The 23971-nt window shown below is 39.6% G+C and overlaps 1 protein-coding gene across 16 annotated transcripts in view; it reads left to right on the top strand.

The window, feature by feature from the left end:
* Positions 1-23971, top strand: part of LOC133540615 (microtubule-associated serine/threonine-protein kinase 3-like) — a 115368-nt gene that overhangs the window by 43392 nt on the left and 48005 nt on the right. For 6 of the 16 annotated variants that reach the window (XM_061883383.1, XM_061883370.1, XM_061883373.1 and 3 more), the window contains 4 exons: positions 13043-13115; positions 17482-17502; positions 20095-20173; positions 21576-21733. In XM_061883383.1, the coding sequence (XP_061739367.1) occupies positions 13043-13115; positions 17482-17502; positions 20095-20173; positions 21576-21733 (331 nt within the window). The remainder of the gene's footprint in view (positions 1-13042; positions 13116-17481; positions 17503-20094; positions 20174-21575; positions 21734-23971) is intronic. The other 10 variants (XM_061883378.1, XM_061883371.1, XM_061883380.1 and 7 more) reach the window with 3 other exon arrangements.

Here is a 23971-nt window from a genome sequence, read left to right as displayed (position 1 = left end):
TTTTGGCCCACACTTAACAAATTACGGTTGTCTGTTCAACATATATCCACTTGAAGCCAAACCACCACCAGACGATGGACCCCCTGCTGTTTTTCTTGGGAATTAATTCTTCCTTAATTCGCACCTTCTTTCTCTCTTATTACCACTCGCACGGCTCCACCTGAGGGATCAAAGGTCCGTATTATCATCGCTTACGTGCAGCTAACGTTACCCATGCTGCTACCTCTCTGCTCCGCGAGGGCGTATGACGTTGTATGTGACGTTTGTAAGAAGGTGCGCTTGCTCTCTGTGAGAAGGAGAGACAGGAAAGAGCGAGACGAGCCTACAATGTAATGCCAGCAGCTAAAAGCAACGGCCTGATGACATACACTCGACTATCACGATGTAGTAATTTTCTATATCGCACAGAGACAAACCCGCGATATATCGTGTATATCGATATTTCCCCCCACACTACATCCGGTTGGATGCAACATGGAGTTATGCTGAACGAAATGTGACAGTAATTTTACTGTATACCTTGGCTTGCCAACAAAGTAGGCCTATGCGATATCAATCAATCAATCAATGTTTACTTTTATAGCCCTAAATCACTAGTGTCTCAAAGGGCTGCACAAACCACCACGACATCCTCGGTAGGCCCACATAAGGGCAAGGAAAACTCACACCCAGTGGGACATCGGTGACAGTAATGATCCAGTGGGACGTCTGTGACAATAATGACTATGAGAACCTTAGAGAGGAGGAAAGCAATGGATGTCGAGCGGGTCTAACATGATACTGTGAAAGTTCAATCCACAATGGATCCAACACAGTCGCGAGAGTCCAGTCCAAAGCGGATCCAACACAGCAGCGAGAGTCCCGTTCACAGCGGAGCCAGCAGGAAACCATCCCAAGCGGAGGCGGATCAGCAGCGCAGAGATGTCCCCAGCCGATACACAGGCAAGCAGTACATGGCCACCGGATCGGACTGGACCCCCTCCACAGGGGAGAGTGGGACATGGAAGAAAAAGAAAAGAAACAGCAGATCAACTGGTCTAAAAAGGGAGTCTATTTAAAGGCTACAGTATACAAATGAGTTTTAAGGTGAGACTTAAATGCTTCTACTGAGGTGGCATCTCGAACTGTTACCGGGAGGGCATTCCAGAGTACTGGAGCCCGAACGGAAAACGCTCTATAGCCCGCAGACTTTTTTTGGGCTTTGGGAATCACTAACAAGCCGGAGTCCTTTGAACGCAGATTTCTTGCCGGGACATATGGTACAATACAATCGGCAAGATAGGATGGAGCTAGACCGTGTAGTATTTTATACGTAAGTAGTAAAACCTTAAAGTCACATCTTAAGTGCACAGGAAGCCAGTGCAGGTGAGCCAGTACAGGCGTAATGTGATCAAACTTTCTTGTTCTTGTCAAAAGTCTAGCAGCCGCATTTTGTACCAACTGTAATCTTTTAATGCTAGACATGGGGAGACCCGAAAATAATACGTTACAGTAGTCGAGGCGAGACGTAACAAACGCATGGATAATGATCTCAGCGTCTTTAGTGGACAGAATGGAGCGAATTTTAGCGATATTACGGAGATGAAAGAAGGCCGTTTTAGTAACGCTTTTAAGGTGTGCCTCAAAGGAGAGAGTTGGGTCGAAGATAATACCCAGATTCTTTACCGTGTCGCCTTGTTTAATTGTTTGGTTGTCAAATGTTAGAGTTGTATTATTAAATAGAGTTCGGTGTCTAGCAGGACCGATAATCAGCATTTCCGTTTTTTTGGCGTTGAGTTGCAAAAAGTTAGCGGACATCCATTGTTTAATTTCATTAAGACACGCCTCCAGCTGACTACAATCCGGCGTGTTGGTCAGCTTTAGGGGCATGTAGAGTTGGGTGTCATCAGCATAACAGTGAAAGCTAACACCGTATTTGCGTATGATGTCACCTAGCGGCAGCATGTAGATGCTGAAGAGTGCAGGGCCAAGGACCGAACCCTGGGGAACTCCACACGTTTCCTTAACGTAGTCCGAGGTCACATTGTTATGGGAGACACACTGCATCCTATCAGTAAGATAAGAGTTAAACCAAGACAGGGCTAAGTCTGACATACCAATTCGTGTTTTGATACGTTCTAATAAAATATTATGATCGACGGTATCGAAAGCAGCGCTAAGATCGAGGAGCAGCAACATAGATGACGCATCAGAATCCATCGTTAGCAATAGATCATTAGTCATTTTTGCGAGGGCTGTCTCCGTCGAGTGATTTGCCCTGAAACCGGATTGAAAGGTTTCACATAGATTGTTAGACGCTAAGTGTTCATTTAACTGCTCCGCAACAATTTTTTCGAGGATTTTTGAAATAAAGGGAAGGTGAGACACCGGTCGGTAGTTTACCATGAGGTCAGGATCGAGGTTAGGTCTTTTAAGAAGAGGATGAATAACCACTTTTTTGAATGCTAGGGGAACAGTGCCCGAGGAAAGTGATAAGTTTATAATATTTAGCACTGATGGACCTAATAATACAAAGAGCTCCTTGATCAGTTTCCCAGGAAGAGGGTCAAGTAAACATGTTGTTTGTTTTATTCCATTTACACGTTGTAACAATTCCTCTAATGTTATTTCCTCAAAACGAGAGAAACTATTTTGGAGGGCAGTATCCGCCGTATATACAATCGTGTCAGTGTTAATAGAACCCCGTTGTAGCTGGGACGCATTGTCTTTAATCTCCTTTCTAATGACTTCAATTTTCTTACTAAAGAATTGCATAAAGTCATCAGCTGAGTGGGTGGAGCTACTGGAAGGAGTCCCTTGTTGGGTTAGCGATGCTACCGTACTAAACAAAAATTTAGGATCGTTTTTATTACGGTGGATGAGATTTGAGTAATAATTAGCTTTAGCTAAGGTAAGCATGCATTTATAAGTTATTAAACCATCACTAAATGCTTGATGGTGCACCTCAAGTTTAGTCGTGCGCCATTTGCGTTCCAGCTTTCTGCATAATTTCTGAGCTCTAGTTTCTTCTGTAAACCACGGGGTGCGCTTTTTTGGAGCCTTTTTTAACTTTAGCGGTGCTATGTTATCAATGGTTTCGCGCAGGGCGTCGTTAAAGTTGTTAGTGAGGTTATCAATAGAGCCCACATACTTTGGGAATGGTGCCATTACCGAGGGCAGTAGGTCAGCAAGAGTTGTCGTTGTGGCCGTATTAATGTTGCGGCTGCTATAGCAGTTATTATTATTATTAGTTTGACGAACATGCGTCTGAACCTCGAATTTTATAAGGTAATGATCGGACAATACTTTAGTATACGGGAGTATCGTAACTTTGGAAGCGGTGATACCCCTGACAAGCACTAGGTCTATCGTATTACCGTTGCGATGCGTGGGTTCATTTATTATTTGTGTGAGACCACAGCTATCAATTATAGTCTGGAGCACTACGCACGGTGGGTCCGATGGGGTATTCATATGGATATTAAAGTCCCCCATTATGATTATATTATCGGCGTGTGTCACTAGATCAGCAACGAACTCTGAGAATTCATTGATAAAGTCCGAACAGGGCCCTGGGGGGCGGTAGATAACAGCCAGGTGTAGAGGCAGCGGTGTGACAGACCTCATAGTAAGCACCTCAAACGATTTATATTTATTATTTATGTTAGGACTAAGGTTAAAGTTTTCGTTGTATATTAGTGCGACCCCCCCACCCCTTTTAAGCGGACGGGCAATATGCGCATGTGTAAAGTTAGGAGGACATGCCTCATTTAGCGCAAAAAGTCGTTTGGTTTAAGCCAGGTTTCAGTGAGACCGATGACGTTAAGATTGTTGTCTCTGATGATATCATTAACTAACAACGTTTTGGGAGACAATGATCTTATGTTTAAAAAACCTATATTATAGGTAGTGGGCTGTTTTAGGGAATTTTTGATCAAATTATCCGTAGTAGCAATATTAATAATGTTGTGTTTATTATGCCCAGTGCATTTAGTATAATTACGACCATATCTAGGAATTGATACGACGGGAATGTTCCGATTGTTTGATTGTTGCTTTGATAAACTGCACGCATCATGGTTAGCCTCCTCAGTAACGGGGATTTTCCGATTGTTTGTTTGTTGCTTTGATAAACTGCACGCATCATAGTTAGCCACCTCAGTAACGGGGATTTTCCGATTGTTTGATTGTTGCTTTGATAAACTGCACGCATCATAGTTAGCCACCTCAGTAAAACACATGTCCAACTCTGAAACACTCAAAGCAGGAAAAACTTGTTCTAATTTAACTGACTCCTTACCCAGACCAGTAGTCTCGCATCCTTTATTTAAATCCGTCTTCAGGGTGGAGGGAAGTGGTGTTCTGTGGGGATTAGCCTTCTGCTTTGTTTTTAGTCCCGCTCGACATACGCGTTTCCGATCACACCGCTGGCGTCTGCTCCGTAGACGGCCCCCGCTGCTACTAGACTCCGCTGCTTCACAGGCCGCTGGATGTAGCCGCCGACGTATTCCCATGCTAGTTAGCATGTTTAGCACGCCCGCGTCTATCAGTCCAAAACGGCCCGATATGTCCATATCCAGAAGTGTCTGGCGGTCGTACGTGATCACGGAGTGACCACGATGCGAGCCAGCCATGAAGTCTGCAGAACTGTCCGGCATTTCCGCCAAATGTTCCATCTTTAGCAAGAGCACCGCAGTGTCGCAGCCCGTCCGGGCGCCTCCATCTTATCATATATCTATATATAATACATTAAATATTATTATATATAATTATCTCGATGGCGGTCCGTGCAGTCAAACTAGACATTTTAGCACGGAAATGCCAACAGTTGGTCGCGACTCCTGTCAAAAATAGTGCTGCGTAACTTTTCGAATGCATTTGGCTAATCAATACCAGTAAAATGTGGCATAATTACTTAGAAAACCATCTTGCAAGAAGCACAAACAAGAGAAACCTACAGCGTAAGACTCGTCGATTGCCGTTTGAAGGTCCTTGAAATAGGATTCGGATTCTGCTGCGTATTTGGCAACCTCAGTCATGGACAGTGGGAGGGAACGACAGAACTTTGACTGTGATTGCAGTACCATTTCTGGCCACATTATTCCATACGGCACCTTTTAACCTAACCCTGAACAAAAACGTAATCATATAAACAACTTTTATTCCTCATCAGAACATGCTTATTGGTACTCCAAGGACTGATTCTTTGAAATCTTATAGTCCTATCTAACGGAGCTGCTCCGGTAATTTATTTGTATCTTTCCGACGTGTGCAAATTCATTTTTCAGTGATCAACAAATTAAATTCACTTGTTTGCCCTGAACAGGAAGTGACTTTGTGAACATTTCACTGTGTAACAAGCCAGAAGTTGTCGTTTCATGCTGCGTTGTGAGAATGACGAAATTGACAATACTACAATGCTACAACCTTTCTTTGTTGAAATGACTCCTTTTGGTCTCTAATTTTATGTCAACAAAAGCGGCACTTCATGTATGTCGACGTTACCTTAAGTGTGCACTTTTTAGTAATAATAAAAACACAGTGGACCCTGCAGGACTTGATGAGTTGTTTGACACGTAGGAGTTGTCAACCAACGGGTGAAAGTACAGTAGTAGTACCTCAATTTACGAAGGTAATTGGGTCTCTGACGGCGCTCCTAACTCAAAACACTTGTATCTCAAGTCAATGTCTTCCATTGAAATAAGTAGGAATTTAAATATTTGGTAAAAACTAACTTTTAGATAAGAAATATTATATGAAAAACAATACCATAGAATGGACTACAAACAACTACAGTAGTTTTAGGACGTAATGTATCCCCTTCCAGCTGCTTCTTTTTACTTTTATGGATAAATGTCCTCTGTTTACATCAGGGGTAGGGAACCTATGGCTCTCGAGCCAGATGCGGCTCTTTTGATGACTGCATCTGGCTCTCAGATAAATCTTAGCTGACATTTCTACATTATATCCGCTGGCAGGTTCAAACACTGATGAAATCTATTAAACAGACGAGAAGCAAGGAATCATGCAGAGACAGAGTTCAATTTGGCTCAATGAGGAGACATGTGTTTTGGGCTGTATTCTAGTTACAGATCCAAACTACGTTCTAATTGTCGAGCCTGTGTGCTTCCTCTATTTATTTGGGAGGTCCCTGTTTACATCACTGAAGCTGTCGCTGAGGGAAGGGGGTAATCTCGGCAACACCAGTTTGACACAATATATGACTATACAAAAATGCAAATGTGTTGACGCTGGTGATATCGCCTTGTCTCGCTGCTCTGTCTGCGTTACGGCGGTGTCCGGTCTTGGCAGACAGCAGGCCGTTCCTGGACACTGATACCAGACTAGGTTGCAATCTTTTGGATTGCCAGTTTTGCACAGACAAAGAAAAATACCGCTTCAGCACAATTGACAATATTAATAGCAACGGCCCTTAAGCATAAAAGTTGTGTGATAATATATGCATTATTTTCTGCCATACCTGTTCATGAAGTTGCATTAATGGGAAGAAGTATTTTAATTATTATTGGTTAACCTCAGAATAAAAATCTTATTTAAAAGAATAAGAGACTTATTATACTTTAGAAATGTTGGTCTTACTTTTGTTGTATTTTGCATTAAAAAATTGTAGCTGAGATAGGCGCCAGCGCCCCCCGCAACCCCCTAAGGGAATAAGCGGTAGAAAATGGAAGGATGGATGGAAATATTATATGGCTCTTACGGATATACATTTTAAAATATTTAGCTTTCATGGCTCTCTCAGCCAAAAAGGTTCCCAACCCCTGGTTTACATGTTGCTTCAGTGTGGTGCAGACTTGCAGTGATGTGTTTGAACTGCTTTGCTTAGTTGGCGACAAGCTCAGTCATGTTTTTGATTATTTATTTTTAATTAAATGAATATCACCCGCTTCTTAGCACTGTCCTTCAAATCCTCTTTCTTCCTTCCCATGGTTGGAAGATAAAGGTATACCGATCTCTAACTTTAAGGTCATACAAGCTTGTAAGACTAAATGTTTAGCGCAGATCTTTGTGGGTTTTCACTGACATTCGCTACGCCAACTATGGCGGGAATGCTTGTAATTCAAGTTGTTGCTTGTAACCTAAAGCATAACAATTAGCCGAAAGATAGCTCTTATCTGAAAACACTTTTAAGTTGGGGCACTCTTAAGTACCGCTGTATCAGTAAACGACAGATTCCTTTATCCATTTGAATCTGCTGTATTTTTAAGTAGACTTTTTTTAAGGTTATTATCTTCCCTTTCATTGTAGCACAGAAATGTGGTACTGGTGGTCCATTTTTTGCAGTCTTTGTGGTACAGTACAAACCAAAGAAAATTAATACTGTACTGAATCAAATGGCTGTGTAGCACTAAAGTAGGTCGTCTAACATACCTGTAGGATTCACAATATGAGACAAAACGCGACACCCAGAATGGTAGAGCAACTATTGACAGAAATGTGCTAGAGTTGTGTAAGTCTGCTATCATGTACCACACAATCCATCCTGGCTTTCTGCTTAAAATTTATGTCTCTGCCTGTACGCTGCAGCAACATGTCCACACAAACACACTTATTTTGCTACAACTTCCCCGTCTTACTCAAGGCGCTGTTCGAGGTGTCGGTGGCAGCAGGTGGTTTGTTGTTAAACCAGTCCAATACCAGTTCTGGTAATTTGAGCTCAGCAGGATCGACTGATCTGTGGCAGCTCTGCGTGCTAGCGTCCACACTATTTAAGAACATTTTGATGCACAGGCAAGAAATGAGCTCTGGTTTCACGCCGCTAAGAGCTTGTTTCCCCCTCCGAGCGTAGGGAGCGTCTTGTCATGCTTTGTCACCCTGAGTTTTCTTGCATGCGTCTCATTTGGACTCTCGTGAGGATGAATGCCATAGTCGGGAATGAAAATACGAGCTCATACCCTCCTCAGAAGTCAAATCTCGACTAAATTGAATAACAACTTTTAGGTATCGGTCTGTTTATAAATAAACACGAAACCGGAGTATGAGTTCCCATGGTTACTGTTTGTAAACTGTAGGATCCCAGTCTCTTTGCTGAGCCACTAACAGGGTGTCAGCCCCTCACTGTTTGCTTTTGCTGGAAAATTTGCTGAATATTTACTAGGCAGTAGGTACAAAAAGTAAACCATATCATTTAATCCATGGACTTATTTTGCATGGCATTCATTTGGTGGTCCAAAGTGCAAAGACAGGCACTATGGCTGGTGTAAAGTGGGATTAGACAGTGGTACGTCGATCATAATATTTTATTAGAACGTATCAAAACACGAATTGGTATGTCAGACTTAGCCGTCTTGGTTTAACTCTTATCTTACTGATAGGATGCAGTGTGTCTCCCATAACAATGTGACCTCGGACTACGTTAAGGTAACGTGTGGAGTTCCCCAGGGTTCGGTCCTTGGCCCTGCACTCTTCAGCATCTACATGCTGCCGCTAGGTGACATCATACGCAAATACGGTATTAGCTTTCACTGCTATGCTGATGACACCCAACTCTACATGCCCCTAAAGCTGACCAACACGCCGGATTGTAGTCAGCTGGAGGCGTGTCTTAATGAAATTAAACAATGGATGTCCGCTAACTTTTTGCAACCCAACGCCAAAAAAACGGAAATGCTGATTATCGGTCCTGCTAGACACCGAACTCTATTTAATAATACAACTCTAACATTTGACAACCAAACAATTGAACAAGGCGACACGGTAAAAAATCTGGGTGTTATCTTCGACCCAACTCTCTCCTTTGAGGCACACATTAAAAGCGTTACTAAAACGGCCTTCTTTCATCTCCGTAATATCGCTGAGATCATTATCCATGCGTTTGTTACGTCTCGCCTCGACTACTGTAACGTATTATTTTCGGGTCTCCCCATGTCTAGCATTAAAAGATTACAGTTGGTACAAAATGCGGCTGCTAGACTTTTGACAAGAACATTACGCCTGTACTGGCTCACCTGCACTGGCTTCCTGTGCACTTAAGATGTGACTTTAAGGTTTTACTACTTACGTATAAAATACTACACGGTCTAGCTCCATCCTATCTTGCCGATTGTATTGTACCATATGTCCCGGCAAGAAATCTGCGTTCAAAGGACTCCGGCTTATTAGTGATTCCCAAAGCCCAAAAAAAGTCTGCGGGCTATAGAGCGTTTTCCGTTCGGGCTCCAGTACTCTAGAATGCCCTCCCGGTAACAGTTCGAGATGCCACCTCAGTAGAAGCATTTAAGTCTCACCTTAAAACTCATTTGTATACTCTAGCCTTTAAATAGACTCCCTTTTTAGACCAGTTGATCTGCCGTTTCTTTTCTTTTTCTTCTATGTCCCACTCTCCCTTGTGGAGGGGGTCCGGTCCGATCCGGTGGCCATGTACTGCTTGCCTGTGTATTGGCTGGGGACATCTCTGCGCTGCTGATCCGCCTCCGCTTGGGATGGTTTCCTGCTGGCTCCGCTGTGAACGGGACTCTCGCTGCTGTGTTGGATCCGCTTTGGACTGGACTCTCGCGACTGTGTTGGATCCATTGTGGATTCAACTTTCACAGTATCATGTTAGACCCGCTCGACATCCATTGCTTTCCTCCTCTCCAAGGTTCTCATAGTCATCATTGTCACCGACGTCCCACTGGGTCATTTTTGTCACCGATGTCCCACTGGGTGTGAGTTTTCCTTGCCCTTATGTGGGCCTACCGAGAATGTCGTGGTGGTTTGTGCAGCCCTTTGAGACACTAGTGATTTAGGGCTATATAAGTAAACATTGATTGAATACTTAAAACTACGTTGGAACAAAAAATTCTCGCTCAACTTTGCATGGTATTTACGACCAGCAACACCTGGTTTTCCCAAATTACCTTTAAAAGCAGTTGAACGCTCAAGACTATAGCTCCTGTTTGCTGGTGTCTGCACTGCAGTGTAATATCCAACCATTTGTATGAACTAGGCCACAGGTCGTAGGCGGTTCTCAGTCCCTAATTAGACCCATGATTTGACACGCACTTGTAATTTAATGCAATGTAGTGCAATATTTTTGGAATTTAAAGTAGTCTTATAATGTTCTGGTTTTCGTGTTTTAGGGTAATAAATGTACATTAAACACCCAGAAAATACACATAACAATGTAACTCCTATCGGACACCACCAACATTTTTTCAGAACAATTCTACATAAATGCAATTTGTGGAGGATTTGTAAATGGCATGAGTTGCTTTAGACATCCTTTTATGTGAACTTGTCCTGCTAATTTGACCGCGATAAGCGAATCAACATGTCCTCAACGCAATGTAGCAATATTGCTAAGGGCTAACGTCCCTCTACAATGCAAAGTCGCTTCTAAGTCAGCAATACTCGCCTTCATGGCAGCAAATAAAGTATTTTTCTTACATGTAACATTATCACTGGAGGACGAGGAATAGCTAAACATCGTACACTACAACCCGTAGGAGGATAAGCTAACACCAAGCAAGAGCTCTTGAATGTATACAAAAATGGGTACGGTACCAATTATAATGCTATAATATGATCGATATTACAGTAGTTAAATCACTATTTTTTTATTATGAAAAGAATATATTTGGTCATCTGTCATTTAATCATCTTGAAAATGTGAAGTATCAGCAACATATCAATAACACTAACCTCAGCCTGTAGCTACTTGGTATTGGATCGATACTTACATTTGTTTTACAGAGAGTAAATGGGACAATGAAAAAGGAGGATTACCTCCAAATTCTTCAGGACAACCTAAAACAGGCCTGGGCAATTATTTTACTCGGGGGGGGGGCAGATTTAGATGAAAAAGTGTGTCTGGGGGCCGGTATATCTATTTTTAGAAACACTAATACAAACCTTACATTAATGATGTAAAGTTAAAAATGTTATGACAGACCGCCTTAAAAAACGGAATGGAATTTTAATTTTTTTTTACTGAATGTGACACCCAGAATATACATGAAAATGAATGTTGTGGGATTTACCATATTAACTATGAACGATAAAACACTGAATATTGACAACATATTTTACAATCAACCGAAACTCAACCAAAGTGCAACAAACAGTGAAAAAACCCCCACCTACAATCTGAGATATCTCATAGTGACCATGGTAAGTAATTAAATGACCATAGTAACTAATTAGATGACCATAGTAAGTAGTATATCATGCAGATTCCAAGCATTGAAAGACTTAGTATAGTTGAAGACTTCCGGTCATTAGAAAATATCACTGCGCATCATAATGGCAGCTCCACCTTCCATCTTAAACATCTAAAACAATTATTTGAGAATGTCCAAGCATTTAAAGACTTAGTATAATTGAAGACTTCTGGTCATTAGAAAATATCGCTGCACATCATAATGGTAGCTCCACTTTCCATCTTAAACATCTAAAACAATTATTTGGTAATGTCCGGCGGGCGAGATTGAAAAGATTAACGGGTCTCATGTGACCTCCGGGCCTTAATTTTGCCTAGGTCTGACCTAAAATCATCAGCCTGGAGGTTGGGTCTTGGGTGCAGTTGGGTGTTCCAACAGGACAATGACCCCAAAAACACGTCAAAAGGGTTAAAGGAATGGCTAAATCAGGCTAGAATTAAGGTTTTAGATTGGCATTCCCAAAGTCCTGTGGACAATGCTGAAGAAACAAGTCCATGCTCGCCTCACCTCCCAGGGGGCGGTCAAGGGGATGGGTCAAATGCAAAGGACAAATTTCACCACACCTTGTGTATGTGTGTGACAATCATTGGTACTTTAACTTTTACTTAATGTCAGAAAACTAACAAATTTAGCTATACTGGACCAATTTTGTCAAGAGGAGTGGTCAATTATTCATCCAGAATCTTGCCGGAAGTTTGTGGATGGCTACCAAAAGCGCTTTATATTTCAGTGAAACTTGCCAAGGGATATCTAACCAAATATAAACATTGCTGTATGTATGCTTTTGACCCAGCAGATTTGGTCACATTTTCAGCAGACCCATAATAGGGTTAGGGTTAGGGTTAGGGTTAACCCTAACCCTAAAAGAACCAAACTTCATGAATGTTTTTTTCTGAGCAACAAGTATGTGCTCCAATCACTCTATCACAAAAAATAAGAGCTGTAAAAATTGTTGGAAACTCAAGACAGCCATGACATTATGTTCTTTGCTTTACTTTTGACCACGACCGTACTTCTAGCATAAGTACTTTGTCTGAAAGCTACCTAAACTGTGTATGTTTCTCATATGACATTTAATTTGTTGGGAAGAACTTTGGCAACAATCTCCTGATAATGCTGAACAAAAAAACAAAACTCATGCAGTTTGGATTATTTTCTTACAAATCCGAGATCTTGCAACATTTGTGATGTCAAATGAACAATATCCTTTGTGGATCATTAAAGTTTGTCTAAGTGTAAGTCATGTGGGATTTATTTGCATATTTCTCACTACAGTCCAACTTACATGACTTGTAGGGCATTCAACTTTAAAGGTTCCACCGTGCTATTTTAACAACGATCCTTGATGCCGAATTTCATGTTGTATTTCCCATCATGGAACATCTGCAGAATCTGCAGAATACGTTGACCGGTCGTTAATTTAGAGTGTCAAGACCCTTTCAGGTGGCTGCTTTCTGCATCAACAATATTGTTGACGTTCCACTTAATGCTGTGAGGCAGCTGCAGTCACTGGAAAGAGTTAGGAGTCAAGAGCTTCTCATACCCGACAGCGTGGGGATATGCAATTTTCTGAGGATTATCTTATGACAGACTCTAATTGACTGCATCTCTCAGGTCCAAAATAATGCTCATCTGCTTTAGTGCGATCAGACTAACAACCCCCACAATCCCCCCCAATTTAGGCTATACATAAATAGTTGCTGGGATGTTTGGAAAAGTAATACCAAGATACATCAGATCATTATGAGGTGCTTTTTGCTAGTGCTGTAATGATGACATATTGTCTCCTGATAAATGCAACAATGTGGTCGTCAGCATTCTTTTAACATTTGTTTCAATTACGCCATGTTTGTTTATCAATAAATGTGTGAATATGACTGATTTCATATTTCCTCATTCAGCAGCAAGCAGCCCTTTGGACAGTCCTCGAAATGTGTCGACTGGTGCCTGCCTCAACTTTCCATTTGCACGAAGGTACAAACGCGCCGTTCCACTTTATTGACATATTTGTTGTGAGGCTTGACAAATACTGTTCTCTTCTCTACTCTTTCCAGCTAATATGCAGAATTAGCATATTTAAGCTACACATACCCATCTGTGATTTGATACAATTATTTTACAATTTTGTATGTATACTTTTCACCAAGTGCAGCAAATTATATTTTCTTCTTGCCTACCCAAAAGTCTCCTTTGGTGTTTTTCTATCCCAAAGTTAAATTTGGGCAGAGGATATTTTAGGGTTTTCTACATTATTTTGAACCGCTTGTATAGGTACTTACTAAGGCTGGACAATTAATCAAATTCTAATTTCGATTTCGATTATGGCTTCTCTGGATTATGAAAACATCCTCATCGACAAAAAAAAATTAATACGCCCTGCAACGTGCATGCAAATTCCAGAGTTTTTGACAGTGAAACCGATGAGGAAGGGTCGAGTGAAAAAAAGAGCACATCTACAAGAAGTTTGTAATGTCACCCTGGATGCTACTTTTTAACACAGCGCTTGTATGCATGATCAATAATCACTAAACGTAACAAAAAAATAAGGCAGGTTTTATTTCCGTGTTGACATAATTGCGAACGGAGTCACGTAATTGGCTAAGAAAACGAAATCTGATCTTAAACGCAGAATATTAGGGAACTTTACATACATGTAGATACAAATGTTATTGTGAGGAAAAGAAACGTGTTTGGTAAAATAACGTGTCCGCTATGCTCCTGCTCATTTACCCCCAACATACTGCGTGTCGTGCTGAACGAAACAATGTCGAGGCGGTCACTTGATACCGCGACTAAACTGGGAAGCTAAAGCTAACAAGACATCTCATCTGCTTATGTTGTGAACTACATCATTGATGTAACATCAATTTACAAACAGTGCTTGCAACTTGCTCGCTCTTCCCCCTTCACAAAAATTACGCGGTGCGCCACATCCAGTCTGACTGCGCTAACAAAATAAAGGTTTCAAAACAGTACCGGTACATTACACAAGCGTAATGTACTTCAATCTTTATTGATACATTTACACATCCTGTGACCTAAAATACTGGTCAAAATTGTCCAAAGATGTACCAATAAATGTGACGATTTTTGCATTTAATCAACAAAAATTTTATTTTACACATTAAGCACACACACTATGGTGCTAAAATGAGTTTAAAAGGTCAAAAATGTTATCAAAATAAATTTAAAAGGAAAAACAGAATTTTATTGTTTTATATTGCTATTGTTATTTAAATGTATTGTTATTATTATAATGTTACTTGTTGTGGTTTATTTGTTACTATTTTGTATCTAGTTTTTAAAAATTATATTTGTAGTTGAGATTAGGTGGTACAATAAATTATGTTTTCAGATTAATGAATAATCGTGTAATTAATTGTGATTACAATTCAAATCAAACTAATATTAATGATTATTTTTGACATATTCGTCCAGCCCAAGTCCCTACCTATAGAACTCTTTGACAAAAGCATTTGACACAATTAACCATATCTTAATTAATAAATTAGAACGGTATGGCATCAGCAGGTTGGTCTTTAACTGGGTAAGAAGCTACTCATCCAACAGGAAGCAATACGTGAAGCTAGGCAAACACACCTCTACAGCTCTAAATATATTTTGCGGTTCATCCCAGGGAGCAATACTGATTTCAAAATTGTTGAATCTGTATATCAGTGGTTCTCAACCTTTTTTCAGTGATGTACCCCCTGTGAACATTTTTTTAATCCAAGTACCCCCGAATCAGAGCAAAGCATTTTTGGTTGAAAAAAAGAGATAAAGAAGTAAAATACAGCACTATGTCATCAGTTTCTGATTCATTAAATTGTTTAACAGTGCAAAATATTGCTAATTTGTAGTGGTCTTTCTTGAACTTTTTGGAAAAAATTATATAAAAATAACTAAAAACTTGTTGAAGTGATTAAGTGATTCAATTATAAATAAAGATTTCTACACATAGAAGTAATCATCAACTTAAAGTGCCCTCTTTGGGGATTGTAATAGAGATCCATCTGGATTCATGAACTTAATTCTAAACATTTCTTCACAAAAAAAGAAATCTTTAACATCAATATTTATGGAACATGTCAACAAAAAAATCTAGCTGTCAACACTGAATATTGCATTGTTGCATTTCTTTTCACAGTTTATGAACTTACATTCATATTTTGTTGAAGTATTATTCAATGAATATATCTATAAAGGATTTTTGAATTGTTGCTATTTTTAGAACATTGAAAAAAAATCTCACGTACCCCTTGGCATACCTTCAAGTACCCCCAGGGGTACGCGTACCCCCATTTGAGAACCACTGCTCTATAGAAACGACATCTGTAAAGTCACAAAGGACTTAAAGTTAGTATTATTTGCTGACGGTATGACCGGATTTTGTTCAGGGGAGAACACACAGAGAAGCTAACACAAATAACAGAAGAAATTATCAAATTAAAGAGATTCTTTGACAAAAACAGACAATCTTTGAATCTAAGCACAACTAAAATAATGCTAATTTAGGAACAGTGGAGAGAAAGTCAAATACACACAAAAACACCGTAGACATTGACAGTGTAAAAGAAATCACATTTCTAGGCATAACATAGACAAGAAAAAAAAAACGGAAAATCTTGTATGAAAAAAATACAATATAAAGTGGCAAAATCACTTCAATAATGAATACAGCAAAATATGTTGTCAAAATCACTTCTTTTTTCTACTGCTGATTGACCATATCTAAGTTATTGTGTAGAATTAGACATAGGAGTAAGTACTGTAATTACAAAAGTACACTTAATTATTTACACATCTTTCAAAAGAGGTCAGTTAGAATAATACATCATGTTGGTTATAGAGAACATTCAAATTGTTGATTTTTGTTAATAAAAAACATTTGAGATTCAAACATCTGGTGCATTGGCAAACAAGCTATAATTATGCACAAAGCAAACTATCACCTGCTACCCAAGAATGTGGAGAAATTATTTTCAACTGAAGAGTTGTAGAATCTTGGGGAAAATGTAACTTAAAACATGTACATCCTGTACATCACTTAAAGCTTTTTGTGTGGAATTAAATTATGGAATGGATTAAGCAAATTAATCAAACCAAATACTAATAATGATCCAGTTTAGGAAACTGTTCAAACTCAAAATGTTTGAAAAGTACAAAGAAAAAGAATCCTAATAAACATTTTGAACCTTATTGAAAAATTAGATATTCTTATTAATCTCATAATGTAAATCACAATTTATAAACAACTTTTTATTCATGAGAACTTAACTGATTATGTATTTATTTATTGCTTGTTTTACCAATTCGGCACATGACGTGGACAAACAAATGTGTTACAAATTACTATGAAATGGAAAAGGGGCAGGAAAATAAGATACTTGAAATATAAGATGTACTATATTATAATACACTATGCATGTTCAAAATGAATACAAATAACCACCATAGCCTGTTTACAAGCAGTAGGTAGCTTTCATTTGACTGTTTGAAACCAAGTGAACCAATACACATAATTAAGAGTCGATAATTGAAAACACAAGTGTGATCACACTTTGAGGGTCTCCATGCGAGACTTGGTGTCTGCAGGGTGATTGTGGTCTTGCAGAACTCCCTCCTCCTGCCAGATCTTCTCACAGTCCAGGTTGAGCGCACTGCCGTTCATTAGAGGGTACCCTGAAGCCCACTCATATACAGTAGTCAACCCAGTTCCCATGGCAACGCGCTTCTCTTACAAGCATGTGTAGCCTACAAGTGAGGCTAGAAATGAGATGGCAGCTTGAACACGCCGAGCAACAATTGTTAGAAACAACCATGATCAGAGGAGTTGAATTTTTTTTAAATGGTACGCTGATTACATTTAGACTTCATCTACCAACATACTGTATAACAACTAGAACAATTAAACTTTTGGCTTCACTTCTAAATAATGGTGAATGAATGTAGCTCTCTTATAACATTTTGAACCCAGCCTAATTCCTTCCCAAACTTGAAAGTTTACTCGGTCTAATGCTTTTAATCCGAAATTGTCTTTGCGGCCAAATGTGATGTCATCCGCATGTTTTTGTTTTTATTGTTCCTTAAGCCAAATTGCAAGGACAATCTGTGGACTTGTCACGCTTTGCAATGAAGATTTATTTTCTGTTACGTAAAACCTTTCCTCAGAAGACTTGTAGTGTCCAAACTAATGCACAGTGGCAGAGAAGGAAACAGTGTCAGGATGAATTTCTCAGCCGAATGCCAGAGGTCACAGGATCATTTTGCACTGAAGTCTGCAGCCTCACCGAAATGCTTTGATATTTTTTTTTCTTCTCTTTTCTTGTTTCCGTCCCAGTCACTTGGCTCGTGCGGACAGGTATCTGCTGCTTTTTTGTGCTTTCTCATCTTAAGTAAATCACCTCAATGACCACAACTTTAGGTACACCTGTAAAATCGAATAAGATCCTAAAGATTATTTGATTATGTGCTGTGTGATTATGTACAACCTCATTTTGCTACCAAAAAACACAACCCAATTATATTACAAACATATAACACAACTGAACATTACTGTCTTGCTTTTGATACTGGACATCACATTTTAATATTTTGCAGGTGTACCTACTAACGTGGCAATGTCTCCCGCAGAATTGCAATCTGTGCATTGTCGTGTAATTTACATAATTGGCCATGACACATGTGCATGTCATTTTAATAGATACAGTGGGAGGGAAAACGTGAGCATAAGCATAAATTCAAAACAATTTTGGTTAGAAATACAAATGATGTGTTGTTTTTCTTTGTTTCGAGTAGAGATGTAAGAATAAACGATTTTGATTGCCGCAGTAAAACTCCCTATCGTTAGAATTTGTGTTTTAAGTAAAAAAATATCGAAACCAGGGCGGGAGGGCAGCGGCGGCGGCGGCGATGACCAAGAAGAACGCGGAGTTGGAATATAATTACAACACTTTATGTACATATTTATATACATATTTATATAATATTTACACATTTATATAATATGAAACTACAAGCTCCATTTAGACAGAATCCCATTGCTTTTATGAGCGGTCGAACGAGTCAAAAGCCGGAAAAAAAATATATATATATTTTTTTATATTTGTGGCTGCCGTAATTCTTTTGTGGCGGGCCGCTCCAAATAAATGTGTGGGAAACCCTGGAAACACTTTGATTAATAGCCACACTTTGATATACTCACAGACTGACTAGCACCAGCTTGCTGGCTTAAATGCTAGAAAAACAAAACAAGTGACTTTAATGTCTTTACCCATTAAGAAATGACATACCCCAATCTAAACTTAAATAAACACATTGCTATCTGAGCAACTAAGATATTCTATCGTGCACATTAAACCTACAAACTGTGCTCTCTTGGAATAGTGGGATCGATCTTTACTCAGGAATACGAGACAGTGGTGTTTTTAAGTTGTGTTCAAGGACCACTTAGCAGAGTAGGACGCCACAATAATATATTTTTTATACGCACTTTTCATTTAAATCAATCTTAAAAGTACTACAGTACAAATAAAAACCAATATTGAAAACAATAAAAGCCTAGTCATTAAAAAAGATAAAATACTAAGACTAAAACACTGTCAGTGAAGCATAAGAAACACAAAACATGCAAAAAAGTTTTTCTACCAGTGTGTATTTTGTTTTAGTTATATAAAAAATAACTTGGCTAAAAGATTTCAGTGTGTATACTGTAAATAGTTTTGAGCACATTCAACAAAACTGCGGTAATGATGATAACCAAGATCTTTTTGGTCGTAACTCTGAAATGAAATGTTCATATCTTTACATGCCTAGTGACGAGCAAGACATAGCCGACTGTAAGATGGTGGCGGGGCCACAGCTGAACTTGTTGCTCGTTGAGAATAGTGATACGTGCTCCAAAAGTGTCCAGAAAGACGAGAAAATGTTAAGCTTTTTAGCGTGACCCCAGGATGCAGAGACTCCAATTTAGGACTGGGCAGTCAAAAACAATTATGAAGTTTAGTCACAATAGTTAGCACAGATCAGGTGTGGAGAACACCGCTCAGAAACAGTGATGAAGTCACTGCAAGAGATACCCAAACAGAAAGTGGAATAAAAATAAAAGCGCTAGCCAGGAAGAAACACCAGAAACAGGAAAACACAAAAACAGTCACACAAATCACGACAGAGAAAGTTGTTAGATTTGTCATAAATCATTAAGAGTCTCGCTAACATTTGCTATAAATTGTGACAAAGTCGATAAGTTGGTAACATGAATGTTTCCTGCTACGTCTTTGTATTCTCTTGTCAAATGTGTGTGTTAAGAATTTGGTGTTTGTCAGGTTTAAACCCTAATGACATCTAATAAACAAGACAAGAAGCAAGGAATTAAACAGAGACAGAATTAAATTTGGCTCAATTGAGGAATCGCCTGGGCTGTACTCTTTGTACAGTCTCCCAATGCGCTCTGACGAAAGATTTTACGCCTCCTCTTTTATTTGGACTTTCCTTGATTACATGGCAACAGCTGATTCTAAGGGAAGGGGTTCGCAAACAGCCATCGCCTTTGCTTACAAAACAGTTCAAAGAAAAGGTCGCCATAAGCGTGGGTCTGCTCTTGCTTCCTCTCCACTTTGTAGTTCTCTCGGGTCAAGACAAAATCTTTCTGTGGATTACAAACATTAAAGAAACAGAATACCTTCATGTTGCTTCCCATCTTACACAGTGCAGTTTTACAAGCTTCTTCTTGGTAGGATCAAAGTCAGCTTTTTGTCCTCTTGCCGGGAACTCATTGAAACACAAAGTTTTGTGATAACTTGGATACAATTATTCTGACAGTGTTTACTGGGTTGGAACCAAAAAAATACATTCACAGACATTCAGCAAGGGCAAACAGGAAGCACCGGAAATACATGAATGTATTATAATGTACATACATTAAATGCTAACTCATGTTTAATTATCCTCACAGAGCTGAGGGACGAAGATGGTCCCTGGCGTCCCTCCCTTCGTCGGGCTACGGAACCAATCCCCCGAGCTCCACAGTTTCAGTAAGTAACCCCAAAAAGTGGCACCTTATAGCACCTTGATCACTTGATCAGGGCCAATGGCGGATTTATTTACGCCGGCAGAGACCGCAAATGCCAGGACTGAGTTATCAAACAGAACAGTTTTCTTGCATCGTCTGCTTGAATGAGTCATTCAGCCGGTCTGTTGAATAGAGAGGTAATAGGCACAGTCTGTGTGGACGCATACAGTCTGTGTGCACGCATGTTAATGAAGGGATTACGTTGAGTGTGGGCGCACCCTTACAGTGTTTCTTAATAAATAATTCCAAGGGGGTTTTCCACTAATCATGGCCTTTTTTCCATTAACCGTGATACTTGTGACAATGATTCAAAACTTGGGATCTTATTAATCATTCAGCTATGATTTGATTGATATTGGTACATTAAAAGTTGTATTTCACACCGGCCATATTCTTCACCATGTGCTGCGATTATAAGAAACTTTAGAGCCGAGACCTTGAGGTCAGTCGGGACAATAGAGCTCATCAGTGGGCCTCTCTGCCCTCTTTGTAACACTGCATTAGAAAGAGACTTCTCAGATGCCGGCCGTCTGTCAAGGACTTGTTGCCTGCAGAATTAAGCTGACTGCCGACTGCTTAGTCCATGTTCTGTTCAGTTTACAATGATATTACGCAATATTTCAGGACCTCTTTTTTGTTCAATAAAGTTTCATTTATTATTGGCTGGTCTACACAGATGATTATCTTCTGCTTGGGCGTTTGCATGGGTTTTTCAGCAGCACCCAACTTGTCCGAACACATACTTGCGGTTATCAGCAGCATCTGGGCAGATTTAAAGTACAAGTAGTGGGGGAAAAAACAAGTTGACTTAATATGCTTAATTGTGTTTTATTGTATCTATTCAACCATATCCATGTGTATTTACAATCCGTAAAGTATATGGAAAATACAGTCTAAACATCACAACATGTCACAAATTCAGTGTGCCATTTTGAATATTCCGCTCCGAATATCTTCGGCACTTTCCGTAGATTCTACATCACAGTAGCAACGCTTCTGCAGTCTGACCATGTTATCAGATCAGTCATACTGGAAATACGCAAAAACTTGAAAGAGATGTGCTGTCTATCATTCACAATCCTTACGTAAGACAAGAACACATATGCTCAGCCTATTTATTTTTTTTGCACATTGACAGACCGTCTCTTTATCATGTGTGCGCGGTCCCTCACAAATAAATTAAATGTAAAAAAAACACAAAAAAACACTGCAATCAATTCAAATGGTTATTTCTTTATACATGTCGCATTAAAGGTGAGCATTGTAAAGAGCCGGTGAATTATAGGCACCATAGCGGACTCTAGTAATTTTGTAATTGCCATTAAATGACCTTCTTGACTGATTGCTCTAACGTTTGTCTGTAGTCCTCCTCCTCCTCCCAAGAGCGCCTTCATCAGCTTCCTTACCAGCCAACACAAGATGAGCTGCACTTCCTTTTCAAGCACTTCCGCAGCACTGACAGTATCACCGACGAAGATGGGCGCCCCACGACCGGCATACGACCTCGCTCTCGGAGCCTCAGGTAGCACATCAAAGTGACTGAGGGATTCTAAATGCTAGGTCTAAGTTCATAACCCTATTTTAAGAAAAGAAAAATCTACTTAACGAGCTTCATCACAAACACATGCCACCATTTCATTTAAGGATGAACCCTGCACTGTATCTGTCTTTTGTCATCTTGTGGGAGGAGCGTTTGCATTAATTAATGGACTCGTCTTCATAACCTGCATGAATGTATTGCAGAGTGATTGAGTCTGCAAGTTTTTTTGACTTTTAGTTTTTAATTTTTTTAATTATCCCGTTATCTACCCTTTTGGAGCCCTGCATTAGGAACGACAAAAGACCATTGGAAGTGTCCCAAAAGCATAGCAGTCCTAATAATAATGAACAAATCTGTGTTTTATTTAAAGGGGACCCATGATGATTTTATTGTACATTATAAACACTTCCTTGTGGTCTAGATTAGTGATTGTCAAACTGTGGGGTACGCAGGCTCTATCTAGTGGTATGTAAAAGAATCACTTCATTAAATATTCAAACAGTGTTACTGTTCAAACTGTGTGTACTTTTACAGTGGCCAAAATATTACATATACTTGTTAAATAATACTTCTGCCTTGTTTTTAATGAATATTTAAATCTACTACTACGCTACAGTATTTTAATGTTGGTCATCATGGTCGTACTTGGATAGCCAAGTGTTTTTTGAGGTGGTACTTGGTGAAAAAAGTTTGAGAAGCACTGGTCTTGATCAGGGGTCCCGAAACTACGGCCCGCGAACCGGATCCATCCCGCCAGCGTCCAAAATACGACCCGCGGGAAGTCCCAGGTAAAAAAAATAGTTTTTTAGATTATTTTTATTGATTTTTTTTTTTTTCAAATCTGGCTTTACTAATCCATTTTCTATCGCTTGTTACACTAGGTGTCTCCTAGTCGCTCATGGAAATCATATTGTCTAAAAATGCATTTTCCCATCAATAACGTGACATCATCACACACGAAATTTGTGCGTGTGCGTGTGCGTGTGCGTGTGCGTGTGTGTGTGTGTACAGCCCGGCCCCCGACTAAATTTTTTTTAAACCAATGCGGCCCCCGATTCAAAGTTTGGGGACCTCTGGTCTAGATAATATGTATAATATTCTTTGGTGTAAATATTGCTTCACAGTCAATTTTATAACCATTTTTTTTAAGACTTTCTGCAAGTTGTTTGTTTCTAGAGGCGTTCCCAGAATGCATATGAAACCATGCCTCACCTTCTCCAAAAGTATCATAATTTATCTGTTGAAAATGTACACCATTATAATATATATCTTGAAGTCGTTGATGTTATTTTTCCCCATAAAAGTAAAAAAATAAACATATTGGTTCATTAGGTACTTGCCGATCGATTTCGAGAGTACATAAAAAAAGTTGCTTTTACCAACATTTATATCACTGCATGTTGCACATGTCACTAATAAATAGGAAGCACTATGAAAAGATTGCATAGCCCCTCGCCCTCTGACTGATAGCTTGACTCAATGTCTTCATGCTTCCACCTCGCTATGACGTTTTGACGCAGCAAGATTGCAAAACCCCCGCGAACACAAGACATCCAAAATTGCATGGAAGATCACGCCAAAAAGCATGAACCTTATGATTTTATTTTTTCCACATTGTTTAACATCAGTGTCTTAGCATTGTAACAACATTTAAAGATCAGAAATTTATCATAGGTCGCTTTTAAAACATAAGCACATTGCCATGATCGTAGTGTGCATAAAAAATGATTGCAAACCTAATCAAGAGAAGCATGAATCCCATTTTTTGCAAAGGCCATTCACAGAAAGACGTTAACTGAACGTTAAAGTTTGAAAGTTGTTGGTGGGTTATTTAACATTTAAGCTTTTCAAACATAAAATACAAAAAAAAAGATCATTTTCATTCAAATCTGAGGTGAGAATTCTGCATGTAAAGGCCTGCGTTAAGATTATGAGATGTGATAAATTTGCAAGTCTTTATTGGGTGCCTGTTGTTGATTATACATGCAGGATGGCCGTCGGGCAGGTGGAGATTCGACGGCTTAGCTGTGTGATTGTTGACAACTTTAGTGTGTTGGCTCTGCTTATGATGCCTGCGTGCTCTATGTTCTGGCACCATGGTGTGCCATGCGTGGGCGTGCTAGCTGACAGAGAGCTGCAGGGATCTAGCTGCCGAACTGTAGTCGAGGGCGGGGGTGTTTTAGGGCACACGGGAGGGGGTGTTGGGCGCCACGGTGAGCT

The sequence above is a fragment of the Nerophis ophidion genome, linkage group LG22, assembly GCF_033978795.1.
Source record: "Nerophis ophidion isolate RoL-2023_Sa linkage group LG22, RoL_Noph_v1.0, whole genome shotgun sequence".
Classification (NCBI taxonomy): domain Eukaryota; kingdom Metazoa; phylum Chordata; class Actinopteri; order Syngnathiformes; family Syngnathidae; genus Nerophis; species Nerophis ophidion.
This window is presented reverse-complemented; position numbering and strand designations above follow the sequence as displayed.